The sequence below is a fragment of the Notolepis coatsorum genome (assembly GCF_963971535.1).
Source record: "Notolepis coatsorum genome assembly, chromosome: 9".
Classification (NCBI taxonomy): Eukaryota; Metazoa; Chordata; class Actinopteri; order Aulopiformes; family Paralepididae; genus Notolepis; species Notolepis coatsorum.
Genome location: NC_140173.1, coordinates 142253025 through 142270167, shown reverse-complemented (window position 1 = coordinate 142270167; position 17143 = coordinate 142253025). Strand labels below are relative to the sequence as shown.

The 17143-nt window shown below is 46.0% G+C and overlaps 1 protein-coding gene across 1 annotated transcript; it reads left to right on the top strand.

Annotated features, from left to right (window-relative positions):
- Positions 1-14446: 14446 nt before the first annotated feature.
- Positions 14447-15616, top strand: LOC311234434 (26S proteasome regulatory subunit 10B-like; the record flags this gene model as incomplete). Its single annotated transcript, XM_084321611.1, has 1 exon — positions 14447-15616. The coding sequence occupies one exon, from the start codon at positions 14447-14449 to the stop codon at positions 15614-15616; it is 1170 nt and encodes a 389-aa protein (XP_084177737.1).
- Positions 15617-17143: the final 1527 nt, after the last annotated feature.

The following is a 17143-nucleotide window of genomic DNA, read 5'->3' as shown; positions in this document are numbered from 1 at the left end:
GATGAACTTCGTCAACTCCACGCGGTTGTCTCCATCCTCTTGGACGTTTGGTGAGTTTTTAATGCACTCTATTGTATTCCCGCCGTGGATATATCTCTCTCTCTCTCGGGAGCCAAACGGGCCGGCTAGCTGTTGTAGTAGCTAACGGTGTGTGGCCTGGTGTCAGCACCTGGTGCGAGGGAGGTGAGCTTGGTGTTTCATTATGAGAATATCTCCATGCTCAAGTCGGCTATAGTCCGCGAGGGACTTGTTGCCGGCACCGCTATGGTAAACACCACTCTGTAGTGGGACATGTATTGCCTTCTTTTTCCCTTCCCTCTTCGGATGAGAAGAGGAAAACATCTTTGACAGAAGATGTAGTCGGGCCTGCACCATGACAAGGCTCCGGCCATAGCTTATTTTTGTCCCGCCAGCGAGAGGCCTTTCGTCAACGTGGAGACCTGTGTTGCGGCCTTTCGCCCTGCGTTCCTTGGTGCAGGTAAGATGAATGAAAATGTCATGACATTACCCCACTCTTCCTTCCTTCCCCTCCCGAATGTTTTGTTAATAACGATGTTTTTTTCCAGGCAAAACATATGTTACTTCACAACATTTGGAGAAAGACATGTGCTGTGTGTGAATTCATTGTCTTGGTCGTTTGTGTAGCTTGGGTAGCGTTGGGCCGTTGGCCAAAGCTGTGTGTGGCCTGGTGTCAGTACCCTACCTGGCTAGCCTATTTAGCTGATGTCGGCCATTGGCTCCTTGCTGCTTTGTTTTCTCTGGTATAGACCCTCTTCTCTTTGGATTTAAGTGTTGATCTTTGTCCTTTTGGATCTATGTATATTCATGTTGCCTTTGTGAAGTTATCTTTTCCTTCTGTTTTGTTCTTTCATTAAAAGTTGAATATCCTTTAGGGGGTCATCTTTGCTTATCTCTCTCATACATGCTCTCTCTCTAACACACACACACGACAAACACACATGCTCTCTCTCTCTCTCTCTCTCTCTCTCTCTCTCTCTCTTTCTAACACACACAGTCTGCCTATGGCGGCCTTTCTCGATGGCTAGGCTGTGCTCGCTGAGTCTGTACCTAGTCAAGGATCTTCAGTCACAGTGCTCAGGTATTCTGCCACTGTGTACTCTCTGTTTAGGGCCAAATAGCATTTCAATTTCTTTCCAATGTGTGTCTCTCTCTCTCTCTCTCTCTCTCTCTCTCTCTCTCTCTCTCTCTCTCTCTCTCTCTCTCTCTCTCTCTCTCTCTCTCTCTCTCTCTCTCTCTCTCTGTACACTGTATATTGACTGTAGAATGGGAGCTCTCTCTCGCTCTCTCTCTTGCTATATGTTGACTGTATCATGCCCAGCCTCGGGCAGCGCTATTATTTAAGAATATGTTGACTGTATGAAAAAAAAATATATATATATATATATATTTTTTTTTTACCTTTTGGGGGGGGTCGCGTTTAAATCTCGCACAGGGCCTCGCATTTCTCCCAGGCGGCCCTGACTGTGGAGAGACAGACACTCGAGTCAAATCAGAGAAACCCTGCATGTTCGCCAAAGGCAGCCGAGTTTGATGGTTCCTCCATAATGTAAGAAACTCTTTTGGAAATAGGTCAGACTCTAATGATCGCCCCCTGAAAGTTGATTTATTTTTTGAGCAGGGTGACGATTTTATTGCACAGTCCCATCAGTCACTTCTAAGCTATTTCAATGTTATGTGGCAGTGGGCTGCCCCTATTCTCCTCTAGAAGTGGAGAGAGAGAGAGAGAGAGAGAGAGAGAGAGAGAGAGAGAGAGAGAGAGAGAGAGAGAGAGAGAGAGAGAGAGAGAGATGTTGGGGCAAGGACATACATTACAGAAAACAAGTATAGGGGCAATTTCTTTGGAATGTGTGCATCATAGTATCAAACTGTATCATTGTAACAAAATGAAAACTGTTTTAGTACTGCAACTGTTACAGCCACGGCTTTCCTCTCCCCTGTCTGGCAGCAGGTCTCCATGCCCTTATATGGGCTGCTTCCTGTTTCCACCTCATCACCACTCTGTCTACCTGGGCCAGTCTACACACCTGAGACTCATCACTTCATCACCGAGCCTGGATAAGAGGCCTGCACAATTTTTATTTTATTTTTTAAATATCATGACTCGAACCAAATTGTGAGCCCAGTATCACAATTGAACGGAATTGTGAGTTGAGTGCATCGTTACACCCCCAGTGTTGACATGACATCATACTGTAGTGCAGCGTACTGGTGATAGCAGCGTACTGGTGATAGAAGTGGCACATCTCTTTGACTAATTCCCCATGTCTAACTGGAGACGTCTCCCATAGATTATATTCTTCCACCACGCTGGATCTCTGCTCCTCAATAAATTACACAGGCTAAGAGATACAAACACGACCTTGATTATCCAACAATCAATAGCCCGGCTCTTTCCACGTGTTTGTAGAATGTAGATGAATCACACCAGACCCCCCCCCCCCCCCTCTCTCTCTCTCTCTCTCTCTCTCTCTCTCTCTCTCTCTCTCTCTCTCTCTCTCTCTCTCTCTCTCTCTCTCTCTCTCTCTCTCCCTCTCTCTCTCCCTCTCTCTCTCTCCCTCCCTCCCCCCATTAGCAGCCATGTGAAATCCAACATCATTTCTCCTTCAAATGTGACGGAGGAACTAAAATACGAGCGTAACAAAGACTGCTTTATTGCCAGACGTCTCTGGCTGCTGCCGAATCTGGTCAGCCACACACGCACACACACACACACACACACACACACACACACACACACACACACACACACACACACACACACACACACACACACACACACACACACACACACACACACACACACACACACACACACACACACACACACACACACACACACACACACACACACACACACACACACACACACACACACACACACACACACACACACACACGTGACCTCCTAGAGTAGACCATTTCAGCCTCCCAGGTCAAGCCAAGACATTATTGTGGACCAACCAGGACAGAGTGGGTTAACAGGAGTTAAAAAGGAAGAAACTTCAGAAGAATCTTTTTCTTGTGTGACTTCAAGTTCTATAAAGGAATGATTGAGAGTGAACGGTCTATCATTGAGAGTGAGCTGACCGGTGCTCTTTTCGTTCACCTCTGTCCCTAAACAGTGGCCTCCATCAATCTTATTGAAATGATTTTGTACCGTAAGTGTGTGTGAGAGTCCCCCCACCCCTTCTCATTACAGAGTAATTCAATTGAAATCGTGTCCTGAGTTATGATGACATTGTGGAGAGAGTGTGAGGGGTGATTGATGGCTTGCACTGGAGCCGTACAGGGCAGTAGTGCAGCTGTAGATAAGGTTGGGGAATTCATTATTGTGGAGGGGCTGTTATGACTCGACTCGAGGGAGGAGGGATACAGTCGATTTCAGTATAATGTGAAATGGTTTTTACTCCACATTACACTTGACTCCAACAGTGGGGCAGCCACCTGCTTCCAATCTGGGGGGTCATCAAAGAGAAGCAGGCTATTCTCACTCCTCGCTCCACAATGATGGAACAAACTCCCCACCACAGTCAGGATAGCTGAAACCATCACAGTCAGGACAGCTGAAACCACCACAGTCAGGACAGCTGAAACCACCACAGTCAGGACAGCTGAAACCATCACAGTCAGGACAGCTGAAACCATCACAGTCAGGACAGCTGAAACCACCACAGTCAGGACAGCTGAAACCATCACAGTCAGGACAGCTGAAACCATCACAGTCAGGACAGCTGAAACCATCACAGTCAGGACAGCTGAAACTACCACAGTCAGGACAGCTGAAACCACCACAGTCAGGACAGCTGAAACCATCACAGTCAGGACAGCTGTAACTACTCGCCATCATTAGCCCATCGCTCGGTGCTTCTCCGGCACTCCTCAATGGCGTCGTGATTTGCTCCGCTCTGTTGACGTATTTGGTCACAGTTTTGGTGGTCCCCTTCCTCAGGCCCGTTAGTGCTGTGTAGAGGGCCACGACTCTGGGTCTTCCTCGCCCGATGAAATGCTCTCTCAGTACCGCCAGGCTTTCTCGGCCTCTGTCTTTAGTGTCGCGGAATATCAGCCCCAGGCTGGTGTCGTCAAGCATCGGCGCTAACTCACAGTACGTGCTAGCATTCCGCTGGTCGTCCAGGGCTTGCTCTTCCGCTGTCAGTTCTCCGGTGGGGGCCCCCAGGATCGTCTCCTTCAGCCCCGCCCCGTGCATGCAGCACAGCATGCGCTCTTCCCAGAGCTCGTAGTTCTCTGCTTTTCCATTGAATGTCGGCCACTTGTCCCATCTCTTGTTTTCCATCCTCTTCGTTAATGGTATGCTTAGCTTTTACTCTGGTTGGCCTAGCGACTAGCCACGCGGTGCTCCCGGTGCTATCCTAGCCTATAACTTCAGCTAAGCTTGCTACAGTACCTCCACTATTTCGCCCGGCGTTATCTGGGCCCATAACCTGTTAACAGAACTCAACTATAGGGCGACAATAATGTGGTCAAGAGGCATGGTTTCTATCTTGAGCCTGAACTGGCGTGACTTCTCTTTATTCACATGGTTAGCAGCAGTCATACAACTCTTCTCTCTCTGAGAGACATTGGGGGAGCGAACGAAATGGGTACCTTTGCTTTTATAGTTGCCATAGAGTACCTGGGTGGATCCGCCTAGAGCGCCCTCCAGTGGGGACAGATATATATGCAACTAAGCAATCACAGGTGGAGACAATCATATATACAGGTAAACAGTCACTAGTGCAAACAGCCATATGTACAGTTAGACAGTTACTAACAATCCTACACAGAGCCTCTGATCTTAATCCAAAATATATTATGGTTTATTTGTATTGAGAAAGATACAGACACATTAGCTGGTTGAACAACATCTATAGGCTATGTGTGGTAATAATGCAGATATTGAGTGTATTTCTGTGAAAATGCGCGTGGCGCACGCCTCTGAATGCAACCAAAGCGAAAAAATTCGCTCACCACCCACGCCGGTGTGAACAGTTAACATGGGAGCGAAAGTGAAGCGCCTCACGCCCGCCAGCCTCACGCGTCGCCCGCCTCACGCCCGCCAGCCTCACGCCCGCCCGCCTCACGCCTGCGTCCCGCATTCGGTGGGTTTGGACTGTAAAAAAATAGCTTGCCGCTCACGAGCCGCTTGCGAGGCGCGCTCCCGCTCGCAGCCAGTGTGCCTACTATCGTCCGTTAACATGGGAGCGGAAGTGAAGAGGCAGCCGCCCGTCCGTCCGTCCGTGTTCATTTGTCAGCAGTGTGCCCGTGGCGTACGTCTGACGTCACCAAAGAAGAGCCAGAGTTGAGTCCGAGTCGAGTCCCCATTACCCTAGTCCGAGTCAGAGTCCAAGTCATCAAGGTTGAGTCACCTCTACTCTGGCAGTCAAAGAGCTGACATAAAAAAAGGTCTACATTAAATATAAATGACAACGTGCATGATTCGGGGCATCTCTTTAGGCATCTTAAGTACTGAACATGAGTCTATCGACGTGAATCTGCATGTAGGTGGAACACGCGTGTCTGCCCTTATACATGAAATTAAATAATGTTACGGTATTAATATAGCCATCAATATCTGAAAATCTGTCGAGGACTCGGAACACTGTTGACAGTTATTGAGAGTAAATGAGTTTGAATATGGCCACCACCAGTGATGTCATCGGGGACATTGACTCCTTGCGTTGTGTTAATTACAGCACCTTGAAATTATGTAGATGAAAAAATAGCAATACATTTCAGAACTGTTGGAACTGTTGGAACTATTTGACTCTCAACTACTGAAACCTGCACAGACTCTGGACTCTCTCACACATCACTCAGATCTTATTTGTATACGCACATTTATATTTATTGATAATCCGCTTAATCTGTTTATTTATAGGCTACCGGTGTAGACTAAGACTCAGTATGGAGTATTGCACATTGTATAGAGTAGACTTAGTTAGCTATATATATTTGTACGTCTCTGAGCGGATCTCGGCCTGTCTGTCCGACATCTCCGCCTGGATGACGACCAACCACCTCAAACTGAACCTAAGCAAAACAGAATTGCTCCACCTGCCGGCCAAATCCTCCCCCCTGACCGACCTTTCCATCACAGTCGAGAATGCAGCTGTGACCGCGTCCCCGACCGCCAAGAACCTTGGTGTTGTCCTCGACGACCAGTTGAACTTCTCTGCTCACATCGCAGCGACAACCAGAACCTGCCGATTCCTCCTGAGCAACGTCAGAAGGATCCGCCCCTTCCTGACAAAAGAAGCCACCCAACTCCTCGTCCAATCAACAGTCATCTCCCGCCTCGACTACTGCAACGCACTGCTCGCTGGCCTCCCGGCCACTGCCACTAAGCCTCTTCAACTCATTCAGAACGCAGCGGCCCGCCTGATCTCAAACCTACCGAAGTCGGCCCATGTCACCCCACTTCTTAGGGACCTGCACTGGCTCCCCATTGCTGCACGAATCCGCTTCAAGGCCCTCGACCTGGCATACCGTGCGGCAAAGGGAACTGCTCCCGCCTACCTCCGGTCAATGGTCTCTAACTACACACCCTCAAGACCCCTACGCTCTGCATCTTCTGGCCGCCTCAGACCTACTCCTATCCAAGCTCCGGGAGGGTCATCAAAGAGAAGTCGCCTATTCTCAGTCCTTGCCCCACAATGGTGGAATGAACTACCCACCCCAGTTAGGACAGCCGAAACACGTCCAATCTTTCGCCGTCGACTAAAGACGCACTTCTTCAACCATTATCTGAATTAAAAAAAGAAAAAAAGAAAAAAAAATCTAACCCTAACTAAACTAACCTACACTGTAGCACTCAACACTTTGATGAACATTGTTACTCAGCTGATAGAGTTGTGCCCTTCCTGATGGCTTGTCGTACAGAACTTGTAAGTCGCTTTGGATAAAAGCGTCAGCTAAATGACTAAATGTAAATGTAAATGTACATGGGGTTGATTTAGGATATAATCTGTATATTATACCAGGGGGTGATGTTCATATCAGACTCTCATCTTTATTTTTATTTCATATTTCATCCTGTTCTTTACCTTTTATTCTTGTATTTGTATTCTCATTTCTACCCTGCCTGCACCCCCCCCCCTCCCATGTGCTGCTATGACACTCCTGAATGTGCACAAGGGGATCCTACAGATACATAAAGATACATCCCACGTTATCTCTTCTTATTCATTGTTTTACTTGAATTGTCGGCGTAGGACGTGACTCTTTACATAATCCACATCACCCGGCCCACGGGACCCATTCAGAACCCATCGTATCATTTTCTAGGATGCATGTGCATCCATAATCTAAAATGAAAGCTTTAATTGGAAAAACTAAATCTTTTTCTGAAAAGTTGACTCCTTGGAGACGGGTCTTTAATGTGATCCCAGCGCTGTATGTAAAATAGATAATGAACGAGGGCCCAGGACCATTCCGCAGACAAAGAGGTCGTAAATTGCCTGCGTAATATAGGTTATACTAGAAAGGGAGTAAACACAACACACAGGCACGTACAGTAAATCTCGATTTGCATATTTATATGGTGTTGTGCAAAAAAGATAATGCCCACCTCTCCCCACCAGCCATTCACACTCCAGCATCCAGCCATGTCGTCATATACAAGAACTGTTCAAGCATGTGATACTGTAGGCTGTGATTAATTGCAATAATGAATGTGAATTAAAATACGTAGTAAAAATGCTTCTGCGGTGGTGTGCGGCCGTGAGGAAGCGCACGAGAGAACTAACGGTTACAGGGGAAGTAATCCTATAGTCACAGGAGCCTCTCTTTGAACGGAGATCCACTTTGCGCACACATTTGTTCTCTTCCGTTAACAATATCTTGCTTGACAGACTGCTCCTTCTGCTCCTTCTCTGATAACACTGCTAGCGTTGTTAGCAAAGATACAGAAGCTCAGCCTGTAGACTTCAAACTTGGAAATTCATCACTCCGACCGACGTGCATAGAACTTTATGAAAAAGTGGGGGCATTTATTTTCGAACCTTTATTTTACCCAGGCTAGGTTCTCTGAGCACCGATGCTGTTTTTCAGCAACACCCTGCTTCACATTCACACAGTTCCATTCACACCTGAGAGCTGCCCAGTACAACTACAGTCTGACACTGTTGACCACTATAGGAGCTTCCCAGTACAACCACAGTCTGACACTGTTGACCACTAGGAGCTTCCCAGTACAACCACAGTCTGACACTGTTGACCACTAGGAGCTGCCCAGTACAACTACAGTCTGACACTGTTGACCACTAGGATCTGCCCAGTACAACCACAGTCTGACACTGTTGACCACTAGAAACTGCCCAGTACAACCACAGTCTGACACTGTTGACCACTAGGAGCTGCCCAGTACAACTACAGTCTGACACTGTTGACCACTAGGACCTGCCCAGTAACAACCACAGTTTGTCACTGTTGACCACTAGGAGCTGCCCAGTACAACCACAGTCTGACACTGTAGGAAGGCTGAGAGGGAGACACAGGACTGGAGAGAAGGTTCTTTATTGAGACAGTAGGAGGGCTGAGAGGGAGACAGAGTCGGGGAGACACAGGAGACAAGGTTCTTTATTGAGACAGTAGGAAGGCTGAGAGGGAACCAGAGTAGGAGAGACACAGGAGGGGAGGTTCTTTATTGAGACAATATGAAGGCTAGGGAGACACAGGAGAGAAGGTTCTTTATTGAGACAGTAGGAAGACAGAGAGGGAGACACAGGAGATAATGTACTTTATTGAGACAGTAGGAAGACAGAGAGGGAGACACAGGAGATAACGTACTTTATTGAGACAGTAGGAAGACAGAGAGGGAGACACAGGAGATAACGTTCTTTATTGAGACAGTAGGAAGACAGAGAGGGAGACACAGGAGAGAAGGTTCTTTATTGAGACAGTAGGAAGACAGAGAGGGAGACACAGGAGAGAAGGTTCTTTATTGAGACAGTAGGAAGACAGAGAGTGAGACACAGGAGAGAAGGTTCTTTATTGAGACAGTATACACATACAGTAGGTAACCACAGCACAAAATGATCCATATTTTGTTTAGTTGATTGAGACACAGGTGCATTTGAGTTTTTAAATTGTTCGTTGAAATGCAATAAAGTATAATATAATACCCATTTATTTGGTAACAAAGCGCAAAACCACTCAGTCCCGTGGTGAGAAAGGACAATGTCTGCCATGGCTGCTTGCATGGCTGCAGCTGTTCAAGCTGCTGCGGTCGGGGCGAGCGCCTCCGCATTTACTAAGGCTCAGCTTCTTCCCTCAGGCCATCAGAACACTGGACACTGATCTCTCCACACACAAGCACACATGAACACACACATACAGTACACAGACACAACACAGCATTCTGCACTTGCTCACACACAAACGCACCAGAGGTCACTTTAAACACACAAGAAAAGGACACTTTAAAGGAAGGGAAAAAAGGACACTTTAAGAAAATAACTTGTTGTGATTATTGCATAGTATTAGCTAGTAACAGAAAGTATAGCATAGGGACATAGAAGTAAAACTGTATATTGTATATGGGAGTGTACAGTGTACATGTGATTATTAATGTATATTCTACTTATTTTTATTACTATTTACTATTATTACTATTGTATTCTTGCACAATCGTAGCGGCCATGGCCAACCGCATTTCACTGTATGCCCTGGTATGTATGTGATAAATAAACTCTTGTATCTCAGCAACAAAAACCTAGCGGCCGTCCCTGCAGTGACTAACCTGAATTGTACTGTAGTCTGTGAGAAAAACAAAACATCAACAACCACAACAACAACAACGATCTTGACTTGACAATCAACAGCTGAATCCGTTAGCTGTTAACTCCTCTCCTGTGGGATAGTTGATGAGTCATCGCTCACCCCCCCGCCGACAACAGCCAGGCATCATGTCCAATAAAGACACGCATGCATTCCCTCCTTTATAGTTAGATTACTAAGGGTGCATTGCCCTTATTCTGATGAGCCCTGTTCTTTGCACCTTGTGCATCTGTACAGTCAACATTATAAGACCAATGAACTAAAACCTTTCTAAAATGAAACACTTAAAGACCAGCATGTGTGTGTACAAGGCCCATGGATTGGTATCTTGGTATCTTTTTATACTTTTATTTGGACATTTCTGACTGGAAGTCCAAGCGATTTTGCTGCTTGCTTGACTTATTTGGCTTATTTACCAGAGGGCAAGCATGACGCAGGCCAACGGTGGAGGTAAAACTAATATATCAGTCTATGAGGAGGAAAAGTAAAATTAAATTAAATCAAACCTGCCCCATCTTCAATGACGGCAAGCGTTCAGAGAAGGACACACTTTGGATTTTATAATCTCCCAGGGAAGAAGGATCTTGAAAGCGACGGTGAAGTATTTTGGGAACGGCCTGCTACAAACATGAGGACTTGCATCGTACGCTATCTCCCAGAGACCAAGGAAGTGGGACAACAACATCCAGTAGCAAACATTCCACCAACCAACTGCACCACTTCTCTAAGAAAATAACTCCAAGTCCATAGACAATTTAATTTCAAAAGATCTGCGCCCCTACAGCGTCATTGATAATGAATGTTTTTCGATACATGATCCACACAACTGACTGAGCCCAGGTATATTATGCCATGTGTTTTTTTTTACTGAGAAAGCGATGCCAAGAGACAAGGGAACAGGTCTGGAAAAAAGCAACAAGTGTAGAACTTCCAGGTGATGCAAAGGTACAAGCACTTCAGTAGGGTTGACCCCTAGTAGTCAACCAAACCTTTCAGTCTAGTCTCAGTCACAAAGCTTCATTCGTGAGCTGCGCCTTGTCAAATTTATTATGACTCGCTTGTTCTCTCTTGCCCTGTTGCTTGTTTGTTTAAGGGTTCCATTCCCCATTTATTTAATACACATTATATACTTTGAAACTTCAGATTATTTAACTATGTGACAGTCAGGCAGGAAATCCAAAGTGTGGGATCATTTTGAGAGGGTAAAGGAGGACGACCTAAATGTGACGTGCAAACTCATCAAATCATTCATTCGGACCGCTCGGGCTTAAGGGGTTAACTAGATATACGTAGCACATTCATCACCCATTATTAGTGTATTAGCGTGTAATATAACACAGTAATAACAATTGTGTTATAACAATGTCATAGCACATAATTCAATGGTATGTTGCTGAGGGAGGTGGCTATAGTGTGACCACACCTAATATAATTTGAATGATAATGACTGTAGGACGATAGGTAGGTATTAGTGTGACCACACCTAATATAATTTGAATGATAATGACTCAGGTAGGGTGATAGGTGGGTATTAGTGTGACCACACCTTCTAATATTATTTGAATGATAATGACTGTAGGGTGATAGGTGGGTATACACTAAGCGAACAGAGAAAGAGGTACTGTAGGTATATGCTATATATATATATATAGCCATAAGTAATATATACGTAGTAGTGTAGTGTAGTGGTTGTAGTGTAGTGGTTAAAACACTTGTCTACAACTGCAATGACTGCTGGTTCAATCTCCAGTCGTGGAGTTTCTTCCTTTTTTGTACACAAGACTTTTGTTGATACAATACGTAAATATATTACTTATGCAATATGTAAATATATTACTCATGGCTATAACATAATGTACTTTCTGGCGACAGTGTTGATATTCTGTATGGCTGTGTTATGATGCTGTTATTTCTCAAGCATAATATCATTCCATTTGGGCTGTGGGGGGTGCTTAATGTCTGAAGGAGTCGACTGAAGGCTTCTTGTCCTCTGCGAAAGCATGCAATTGGTCCACTGATGGATACATCTTGATATTTGTCTATAGTCTATGTGTTCATTAGATGGGTGAAATCCTCTTTCAGTGCCTCTGTGCCTGTTTTCTTAGGCAGTTAGTAGGTATGCGTGCCATTAGCATTAGCCACGCTTCTAGGCCTCTTTTCTTTTGGAAAGAATGATAAAAAAAATATATAATAATAATAATAATAATAATACGGTAATTATAAAAAAATAATTCTTATTTTTTTTTTGTGCAGTCGACTAAGAGGTTGGCAGTCGACTACGGCTCCTTTCGATCGATTAGTCGACTATTCGACTAATAGGGGTCAGCCCTACCTGGCATATACATAAAAAAATATGGCCAACACACGTGGAAAAAAGGCTATTTGACGAGAATTGCGACAAAGGTGCCCGGAGGGTTAAGCCTCACACAACTAGCTAATAAAACTGAAGTTGAAACTGGGTTTTTATTTTAGAAACAAGGCTTGTTTCTCCTTCAAGGCTAAAAAGAGGCTGGTTGCTGCCACCTTTATGTCTGCGCTGGACTCTGGTGATATACATGCATGCATCCTCGAAATGCCTACACTCACTGGCTTCTGTCTACCATGGAGTGCTGAGATGCATCACACATTTTAAAGTCCTTACTCACCACTGTACTTTGTATTCTCGGGTGGGATGGTCTGCCCTGTCCACCCGCAGACTCAACCATTGGCATGTCCTTATTTATAAGGCTATCCTTGGACTGCTGCCAACTTACCTACAGATGTACATTCTCCAAAAAAGTATGGGCAGTTATGGTCTTCGTTCCCAGGGCTTATTTTTTACTTATCTGTCCCTCGGGTCCGTACTGAACTTGGAAAAAGAACGTTCAACTACGCAGCTCCCTCCACCTGGAATCAGCTACAAAACCACGTGCACTTGCATGAGCTGGTCTCACTAGTTGCTTTTTAAAACCCTTCTAAGCTAAATGGAATCCAGCACATCTGGCTGCAGATGTTTTGACCGACTATAAATGGTTCTGTGAATTGTCCTTGTTTTTGTTTTAATTGCTATATGTTTTTTAAATTGTTTTCGTCTGTAAATGTGAAAGTGTAACTGTAACTATCTTGGCCAGGATGCTCTTGTAAAAGAGATTATTTTTTTTTTTATCTCAATGAGACTTTTTACTGGTTAAATCAAGGTTAAAAATAAATAAATGTGTGGATGACTCTTGTAAAGGTACCATTAGTGGATGACTTTTGTAAAGTTAAGGTGCCATTAGAGGATGACTCTTGTAAAGGTACCATTATTAGACAATGCATGGTGGCATGCAGACATTTCACAATTCCTGGAAATTAAACTGAAGTGACGTTCTGTCGAAAACGTTGCTTTTATTATCAAAAGGTGAATTCAAGTAGATGCATATTATATTATACCAAGTGTTCCTACTGTAACTGTACATTCAGTACCCACTTGATTAGGTACATTCGTGCACATTAATGCAAATATCTAATTAGCCAATTATGTGGCAGCAACTCAATGCATAAAAGCATGCAGGACGTGGTGAAGAGGTTCAGTTGTTGTTCAGAACAAACACCAGAACGGAGAAGAAATCTGATCTGAGTGACTTTGAACCGTCTAGTGATTGTTGGTTCCAGACGGGGTGGTTTGAGTGTCTCAGGAATTGCTGATCCACTGGGGTTTTCACTCACAACAGTCTCTAGAGTTGACATGATGAAAAAAAATATCCAGTGAGCAGCGTTGTGTGTGGGGGTGAAAACGCCTGGATAACGAGAGAGATCAGAGGAGAACAACCAGACTGCTTCAAGCTGACAGACAGGCAACAGTAACTCTAATAACAGGGGTATGCAGAGAAGAGCATCTCTGAACGTGCAACGTGTGGAATTTTGAAGTGGACGGGTTACAGCAGGTTACCACTCCCTACCAGATAAGATAAACATGGTACAGTACAGTGTAATTACCCGGAACATACAGTGTAATTGCACTGAACTTATGGCGTAACTTTAATGTAAGAGCCAAAGCTATATATTTAGGTTATTGTATTATATGAATGTTTAATATTGATTGGATTTAGATAAAGTCATTGAACCGTCGTACTTGTCATAGAACATTCTAGGGCGTTTGTGGTGATGTCATAATAGCACTTTCTCGAACATAGAACATTCAGGAACGTTTGTGGTGATGTCATAATAGACTTTCTAGAACATAGAACATTCAGGAACGTTTGTGGTGATGTCATAATAGACTTTCTAGAACATAGAACATTCAGGAACGTTTGTGGTGATGTCATAATAGAACTTTCTAGAACATAAAACATTCTAGAACCACAGTATGATGTCATGATAGGACGTTATGGAACATTCGTGATGCCACCGTATGATGTCATAACCGACCCTTCTAGAACATTTGGGTCTCTATATAAGATGACATTTTCTCAGAACGGACATTTTGCATCTTCGATCAGACTGAACAGGGCCGAACGGATGGACTCAACAATTGACTGAAGCCAGCAAGTGGATTTACGGCTTTCACATAACGAAGGAATTTTCATGTGTCGAGTCGGCTGTGATTTTGGAGAGTGTGAAAATACAGTTTTCTTACCTTGTAGTAGTATTTGTAGTAGTGACAGGAATAGTTATGTATTTAAGTAGATTTATGGCCGAAACCAGGGACAAGGGACTACAAGACTATAGGAAGAAATTGCTCGAACATAAAGAGATCAACGGGGGGCTAAAGGAATTGTGGGAGCAGCTCCGAGAGCAAACCAAGCAGTATGACAAGTCGGAGAATGATCTCAAGGCCCTCCAGAGTGTTGGTCAGATCGTTGGCGAGGTGCTTAAACAGCTTACAGAGGAGAAATTCATCGTCAAGGCAAGCAAAGGTCCTCGCTATGTGGTCGGATGCCGCAGCCAGCTGGACAAATCACAGTTAAAAGCTGGCACCAGAGTGGCATTAGACATGACCACCCTCACTATAATGAGGTACCTGCCCAGAGTGGTGGACCCCCTGGTCTACAACATGTCCCACGAGGACCCAGGCAGCGTCTCATACGCGGAGATCGGGGGCTTGTCGGAACAGATCCGTGAGCTGAGAGAGGTGATCGAGCTGCCTCTCACCAACCCGGAGCTGTTTGAGCGAGTGGGCATCATCCCCCCAAAGGGCTGCCTCCTCTACGGTCCTCCGGGTACCGGGAAGACTCTTCTCGCCAGAGCAGTGGCCAGTCAGCTGGACTGTAACTTCCTCATGGTGGTGTCCAGCTCCATCGTGGACAAGTACATCGGAGAGAGCGCCAGGTGCATCAGGGAGATGTTCAACTACGCCAGGGACCACCAGCCCTGCATCATCTTCATGGACGAGATCGACGCCATCGGTGGCCGTCGTTTCTCCGAGGGCACGTCCGCGGACCGAGAGATCCAGAGGACGCTGATGGAGCTGCTGAACCAGATGGACGGCTTCGAGGCGCTGCACCGCGTGAAGATGATCATGGCCACCAACAGGCCCGACACCCTGGACCCCGCCCTGCTGCGTCCGGGACGCCTGGACCGCAAGATCCACATCCAGTTGCCCAACGAACAGGCTCGCCTCGACATCATGAAGATCCACGCTGGCCCCATCACCAAGCGCGGGGAGATGGATTACGAAGCGATCGTTAAACTGTCCGACGGTTTCAACGGAGCCGATCTCAGAAACGTGTGCACGGAGGCGGGTCTGTTTGCCATCCGTGCCGACCGCGAGTACGTCACCCAAGAGGACTTCATGAAAGCCGTGCGCAAAGTCGCGGATTCAAAGAAGCTGGAATCCAAGCTGGACTACAAGCCCCTATAAACGCCTTCATGTGTCGAGAGACCTGAGCTGTGTCCTTTCCTGTAACCGTTTGCCGTTTGTGAGGAGGGTTTGCATTTGCGGCGGTGTATCACATTAAGAAAAAAAGAATAGGTTGTTATATTGTTTTTGTATGTTTGTGGAAAGCCATTAGAATAGTACAATTCCAGAGCGGTTAGGTGGCGTAGCGGAGATTGCGTTCGTCACCAACCCCGGAGCTGTGAGCTGGATTCGCCTGTTCGAATCCAGCTCACAGCTCCGGGGTTGTCACCAGCTTGGCTGGCCGCTCACACTAATACAATTGGCAGTATTAGAGGGTGGGAGAAGCTGGCGGGGTGGGTCCGGGTCGTTGTAAACAGCGACTCCTACAGTTCGGTCGGGGCGCCTGCTAAGCGCGGATAGGACCTGAGTGGAATAGTGTGATCCTTCCACACGCTACGCCCTCTCAGGGAGGATCCGCGCTGCCAGGTGAAAAGAAGCGGTTGATTGGCTGGACGTGTGTCGGAGGAAGCATGTGATAGCCTCCACTCTCCCAGATGATCTCACTGTGGGGGGTAAGTGCGCAGCGACCAGGAAGGGGATTGGGAATTGGCATACGACTAACATTGGGATGGGAGAAAATCAGAGGAAAATGGAGGGGGAAAAAGATAAAAAAGAAAAGAAAAAAAAGAATAGTACAATTCCAGGGCGGCTACGTGGTGCAGTGGGCAAGGCGCTCACCACGAATACTGGAGACGCTGGGTTCGCCTGTTCGAGCCCAGCGCTCCACATTGCTTTCAGTTTAGCTGGTCGTCCGTACTAATACACATTGGCAGTATTAGGGGGAGGGAAACTGATGGGTGGGGATCGGGCGATGTGGACAGCGACTCCTACGGGTCGGTTGGTGCGCCTGCGCAGTAGAATCAGGAAGCGATGGGGGCGGCGCCCCTCCAAAGCGCAGACCCCTGACGCTGAAAGATCGTGCCGCGCAGGTGAAAAGATGCGACTGCTGTTACCTCGAGTATCGGAGGGGACTCGTGCCATGTATGACTTAGTCCACATTGCAGCCGGCTTGTGGGAGGCAAGAAACAGCGTTCGAGACAGGGGAGGGTTGAATTGGATGATACGAAATTGGGATGGGAGAAAAATAGAAAATGGGAGAAAAAGTGGATAAAAAAAAAAGAGTAGTACAATTCCTTTACAGTTGCCAACTAGTAGACCTCAAGCAATACATTTATACCCACATGTATTTGTTTCCACTGTTGGGCCTTGTCCACGCGTACACTTAAAAGCGTAGCTTTTTCTATGCGGTTCGTACGACGTGCAAACTGTGTTTTTGGTCACTGAAAATGCATTTTTGAAAACTCCTGCCAGGGGGAAGATGTTCAAGGAACTCCATTTGGGGGGGAAAAGACAAAAACAAACGAGTGTATTTGTGTGGACAGGTAAAACTCATGAGCTTATGGGAAAAGCTGACAGCATGACTATTCACTGACTGAAGATGTAGTATTTTCCTCTGCATTCAGCACCACGGAGAGAGCTCCCTGCAGC